Here is a 6,055-nt window from a genome sequence, read left to right as displayed (position 1 = left end):
GGGCGAGGAGCAACATGGCTTCTGGCTTATTGTAGAAAATTTGCATTTTTATAATGTTTTACTGCTGCCCCTTAATGTTCGTGCACCTCTTTTTAAACTCCCGGGTCCATATATAAGAAACGTGAAACATTATTTACTATAAAAACAAAGGAATCGTGAAATAAAATTGAAAAAAATATACAATTGCTCTGTTCTTGGTTTTAATGACCGTTTTATAAAGGATTCAGTGACATCTACTATATCTCAACTCTGCGAAGTTATGGAAAAATTTATTCTGAACATAAAAGCAGTAAGTTATATATATTTTTTGTGAATTTGTGTGAATATATGTTGTTGCCCTTCACTAAATTCAGTTATTAAATAAATAAAGTCAGTTTTAAGGGCCCAGAATGCCTTTTTTCCTACGCATATTTACTTTACAACACAAGAACATTTTAAAAAAACCTGGCCAATGTAAAAGGTTGGATTTTAATTGAAATACAAGAAAATTATACATCGTTTGTGCTTTACAGTTTATATATAAAATCATAGTATTAAGAATATGATGAACGATCATGAAATAGCAGTACATAGATTTGACGGCTCGTAATTTCACTTAAAAAAAGTCATGAGTCAAAGGCAAACTAACAACGCCATGGAATAAACCAAAATAAAGTGATCACAAGACAAACAAGCGTCCACTAAAAAAGAAGAAGAAATACATCGACATAAATGAGTTTAGATGTGTCTTCTTCGAGTTTACAGTAGAAATAACAACGACTTGACACCACTGCCATTTTCATGTTCCAATCTATACTTTCTTTTGCTGTTAGATATGACTTTTGAATTGTAGGAAAATGTTTACTATTTATATCAGGTCTTTCTCAATTTGAAGAAAATGCTATTTCGATTGCTTTCATTTTAATGGTGTATTGATTGTATTTGTGTGGACAATTCCTTTAAACAAATATTTGACTTGCATCGGTATAAGTCATTTATTTTTAAAAGAATGAAAAAACAGCATACAATATACGACTATGCGAACTGCTTTTCAAATGTCTTTTCAAATGCTAAAACGCATGGACTAAATACTGCAACAAAGACATTTTTGTAACTTTTAATATGAAAAAAGTCAAAATCTATGAACACGGAACGCAAGCATATGTAGAAACTGCATACCATTTAGTAACATACATAAAATATACTTATGTGTTAGTTATCATTTACAATACAATACAATACTAAACTACAACAGTTTCTTTTTTTTCTAATATCGGCTCTCCATTAAGCTAAGGCTTTGGAGAGATATGATTTAAATGATACAACATATTGATATTTTAATATTCACATTATATAGTATGTAATTGAAGGCTTTTGATGTCCTTTTCATAACTTTTGCATTACTAATGTTTCAGAACTTATTACTTAATTGGCTTTTCAAACATTAATTCGCATACAAATCTGATGGAAGTTTATCAAGAAACATGTGTCATGTGTACTGATATTGGTATCATATATATTAATGTATCATTTTAAAACAATGAAAGTTAGTACATGAATAGGATTCACACATTAATAGAAACTGAAACTCACTACATCAAAATACAACATAATGTGAGAAAAACACAACAAAAAATCATGTGAAGAGTTTGTTATCTAAGTAAAAGTAAAAAAAATCCAGTTTTCCAAAATATATAGGATTAGAAAATAAAGTGTCAACACATGTCAATGACAATTTAATAAATTATAAAGTCTCATAATATTGAATGGACAATAGATTCCTTTTGTGTGTTGTTAAATGTTTCATATACACTGAAACATCTCTTTTTGTTTTCTAACCTCTTTAACTCATCATGACTTGTAAAGGCGGACAACTCCTGGTTATACAAGTTACCCGGAAGTAATCGGTTTGATCCTTTGTCCCTCACATATGTCACAAATACATCAGCTGTAATATAAATATTATATTAGTTTTGCATGGGTCTTACTTTTAAAAAGATGAAAAAACAAATTATTTCTAATCATAATACCTAGGTCTCATGCAGGAAGTTAATCGTCTTAGGCAACGAAGAAATAAGAACAGACCTCACATATCATTGTTATGTTGTATAGTGGAGGCGCCAAACAACAATACGGTGTCTGCGGCAACGACTGTTATTATATGTGACAAAAGGTCACCTACGATCAGCTAAACGTTTTTCAAGGATTCTTTACAATGTACGTGCACAGAGCTTGACCCTTTACCTATTAAAATGACAATAATTTGGCTGAAACGGCGGTTTATTAAAAGTGCAACGGATTGATCAAAGGTCTAATGAATGTCATCTATGTATGTTTTTTTTTTTGTATTTTTGGTTTCGTTAGAATGCTGTCTCAATGTCATGGGACTGCATCAGTGGTCTCTTGATGATACAGAATGATTGCTTCGAGTGCTAGAAATCGTTGGTTCGAATCCCGGCTGGGTCAAACCAAGTCTTTAAAATTTATGGATTAAGAACGAAGACTGGTCGGCCGGAGTCGGAATAAAGTGGCCGGTTCGAATAACATGTCTTCCTTCGGACTGTATATCTTATGATCTAGCACGTTAAAATCCTGCTTACCATGTAGGTATATTTCAATGTAGGGTTAATTATATTCATATCGGCTCAACATGACTTGTTCTCGTCCTGAATATCCATTTAATTTGCTGCTGTGCGTTAAACAGTAACCCATCATTATCATCTATATTGTTGACCGCAACGCATCTTTTTAATCAAACATACAAACGCTTAAAAATATGGTGGGGAATTTGTAAATTTTATTAAATACTAGTGCAATTCTTAATTATTTTTGTGTATGAATTCAGAACTAAGGTTAACCAGTCTCATGCATAAATAATGAAATTTGTCAGGTCTATTATTGTCTTGATTTCTCTTTATATATAATATATGGTAACAGTCTTATTTAAAAAAAAAATTGGGTGGTTGTATTTAATTGGCTATAATTTCGGCAATTTAAAAGATTTTAAAACAAATATAGTACCAAATTAAAGGAAAGACTTCAGGAATTTTTTTTAAAAAGTTAGTGAAACTATTATTAGTACATTTCAATAATTGTCCATACTTGAAAGAAAATTTAAAACAATTATATCAGTCTAATTCTTACATTATCGTTGTCATTTTATCAAGAATTGAATGCTCCTTTTTAAAATTTAATTGGGGAGTAAATGTGTTGACCGAAGCACATTTTGTATAAAGGGCGGAAGTACTTCCTATTAAAATGTGCACAGGATCAACGCTTTTACAACCCTATAAAATTATATGGAAATAAAAAGAAATTGGAGTGCCTCGCATTGTTGCCAATCAAATCTACGAATTCTAATGAAACGTACATGTTATGTAATTATTAGATACTAAATGTATGTTTATTTCATCATTAAGAGTATAAAATAAATGTGGACAGTGTCCACATGTGGACTCAGATGATGCCCCCGCTTGCATATCATATAGTTATAAAGGGACATAACTGAAGAACGGTAAAAGTGACGCTACCCAAATTTGAACTTGATCTGAGTTTTGTGGTAATAAACATTGTGTGTAAGTCTCATAACATTTGGTTGAGGCTAACTTAAAAGTAGAGAACAGAAACTAAAAATTCAGCATTTTTTCTATTTGTAAACACGCATAACTCTAGAACGGTTGTGTATAAGTTTTATAACATTTGGTTGAGACAAACTAAAGTTAGAGAACGGAAACGAAAAATTCAACAATTTTTATGTTTATAAAGGGACATAACTCAAGAATGGTAAAAGTGTCGCCACCAAATTTCGTACTTAATCTGTATTATGTAGTAATAAGCATGGTGTATAAGTTTCATAACATTTGGTTGAGGCAAACTAAAGTTAGGAAACGGAAACAAAAAATTTGTACTTGATCTTAGTTTTGTGGTAATGAATATTGTGTATAGGTTTCATAATGTTAGGTTGGGGCAAACTTAAGTTACAGAATGGAAACTAAAATTTTGCAATCTTTTGATTTATACAACTTGATCTGTGTTTAATCAGTGGAAGTCAAAATTAAACATTGCATTGTATAAAGCATTGATTGTAGTTGATTCAACTATAATCATGGACAAAGGAAGACAACTCCAATTTTAAAAATTACTTGATATTTAGAAGAAAATAAAAATTTTGCAATTTTTCCATTTATAAAGGGGCATAACTCTAGAACGGTCAAAGTGACGCCACCAGAATTCAAACTTGATCTGTGTTTTGTGGTAATAAGCATTGTGTATAAGTTTCATAACATTTGGTTGAGGCAAACTTAAGTTAGAGAAAGGAAACTAACAATTTTGCAATTTTTCCATTTATAAAGGGGCGTAACTCTAGAACGGTTAAAGAGACGCCACCAAAATTCAAACTTGATCTGTGTTTTGTGGTAATAAGCATTGTGTATAAGTTTCATAACATTTGGTTGAGGCAAACTTAAGTTAGAGAACGGAAACTAAAATTTTTGCAATTTTTTCATTTATAAAGGGGCATAACTCTAAAACGGTTAAAGTGACGCCACCAAAATTCAAACTTGATTTGTGTTTTGTGGTAATAAGCAATGTGTATAAGTTTCATAAAATTTGTTGAAGCAAACTCAAGTTAAAGGACGGAAACGAATTTTGGGACGTACGTACGTACGAACAGACGGACAAGGGTAAAACTTAATGCCCCCACCGCTACGGCGGGGGCATAAAAATGCTACAAAACCATGTATCAGAATAACTAAATAAGGCCAAATAAAATACGAAACCAATTTTGAAAATTTGCGATATACAGTTATTAAAACGAAAATAGATCCAGCCATTTATACAGTAAAAGGACAAGATATTATAATTCTGAGACATGGTTATGAAGCTTGTATAGTGTGTTAATATTTATGCAGCTCATTGATTCATTCTTCATTTAGTACCTCAATGGTTCTTATATCTCGGCAGATAAGAAATATACAACATCACAAACAAACAAATTTCTTGCATTTTCATTAAAAAAAAGCTCTTGTACAACCTTAAGTTTTGAAACATTTTCTAATAAGTTATATGTTAATGAGATACCAAATGTTTACAATTGTTTTGTGTAGAAGAACTTACCACCAATTTTCTGAGCAGCCTGTACAGTCACTAGCTTCTTATCGCCTAAGTCCTGTCCAGGATTTTCTAAGATCACATTGCGTTCATTGAAGTCGACAAATACAAAGATATATCTTGCATTGGGAATACTTAGGATATCTTCATGCTTCCTGACCAGATGCTGGATAACTTCCTTGCTGTTTCCTCTTCTGTTTGTTGCTAGAGCCGAATCTACCAATTTTCTGTGCAAATTCATAGTTTCAGAGTAAAAACTCAAGATACATACTTTGTTATCTAAGACTGGAAGTCTGTGAATCCTATCCAGTATACCCGGAGGCCTCTAAAATAGTAACGAGAAAAACCCATTCAAACAGGTTATATGTTAATACTGTTAAGTAAGTATATATTTCCTCATACATGCCAGATAAGACACTATTCCTTTATACGTTTACTAATTTTCATTTTGTAAATAAAATAATAAATTCGTACTTGATCTGAGTGGTATCTGGATTATTCGTTTCAACTCCGATTCGTACCAACCAATTCGTCCAAAGTTGCTTGGTCAATTCTTTCCAACTGTTTACAGACACTACAAACCAGTAAAAGTCTGAAATGGCCTATATCTGTACTCGACTGTACTGATTTTTACTCCACCAGTCTGAATTGGTCTGAATTTTACTTAATATTACTTGACCCAGTCTTAGCCATACTCGACTGTACTGATTTGTACTTGACCATTATCTTTGCTATTGAAAATAGTCTCAGCTATTACTCGACCAGTCTGAAACAGTCTTAACCCATTCTCGACCTGTACTCGACCAATACTTGACCAGCTCTCGACCTATTTTTTCAGTCTGAACCGTACTCGACCAGTCTGAACCATACTTGACCAAATAACCTCTACTTTTTATAATTTTGATTGTTAAAATAACTTTTTTAACTGACATGACAACAGCCACAATAAAATAAAGATATATATAAA

General features: G+C 31.8%; 1 protein-coding gene across 2 annotated transcripts in view; it reads right to left on the bottom strand.

The window, feature by feature from the left end:
- Positions 1-1,081: 1,081 nt before the first annotated feature.
- The window catches only part of LOC127700739 (uncharacterized), a 52,870-nt gene continuing 47,896 nt past the window's right edge, over positions 1,082-6,055 (bottom strand). For both annotated transcript variants that reach the window (XM_052204384.1, XM_052204385.1), the window contains exons 5-6: positions 5,095-5,413; positions 1,082-1,927 (exon numbers count right to left, since the gene is read on the bottom strand). In XM_052204384.1, the coding sequence (XP_052060344.1) occupies positions 1,734-1,927; positions 5,095-5,413 (513 nt within the window). In that variant the 3' untranslated portion in view covers positions 1,082-1,733. The remainder of the gene's footprint in view (positions 1,928-5,094; positions 5,414-6,055) is intronic.

Source organism: Mytilus californianus, unplaced genomic scaffold, assembly GCF_021869535.1.
Source record: "Mytilus californianus isolate M0D057914Y unplaced genomic scaffold, xbMytCali1.0.p SCAF_5, whole genome shotgun sequence".
NCBI classification, from domain to species: Eukaryota; Metazoa; Mollusca; class Bivalvia; order Mytilida; family Mytilidae; genus Mytilus; species Mytilus californianus.
This window is presented reverse-complemented; position numbering and strand designations above follow the sequence as displayed.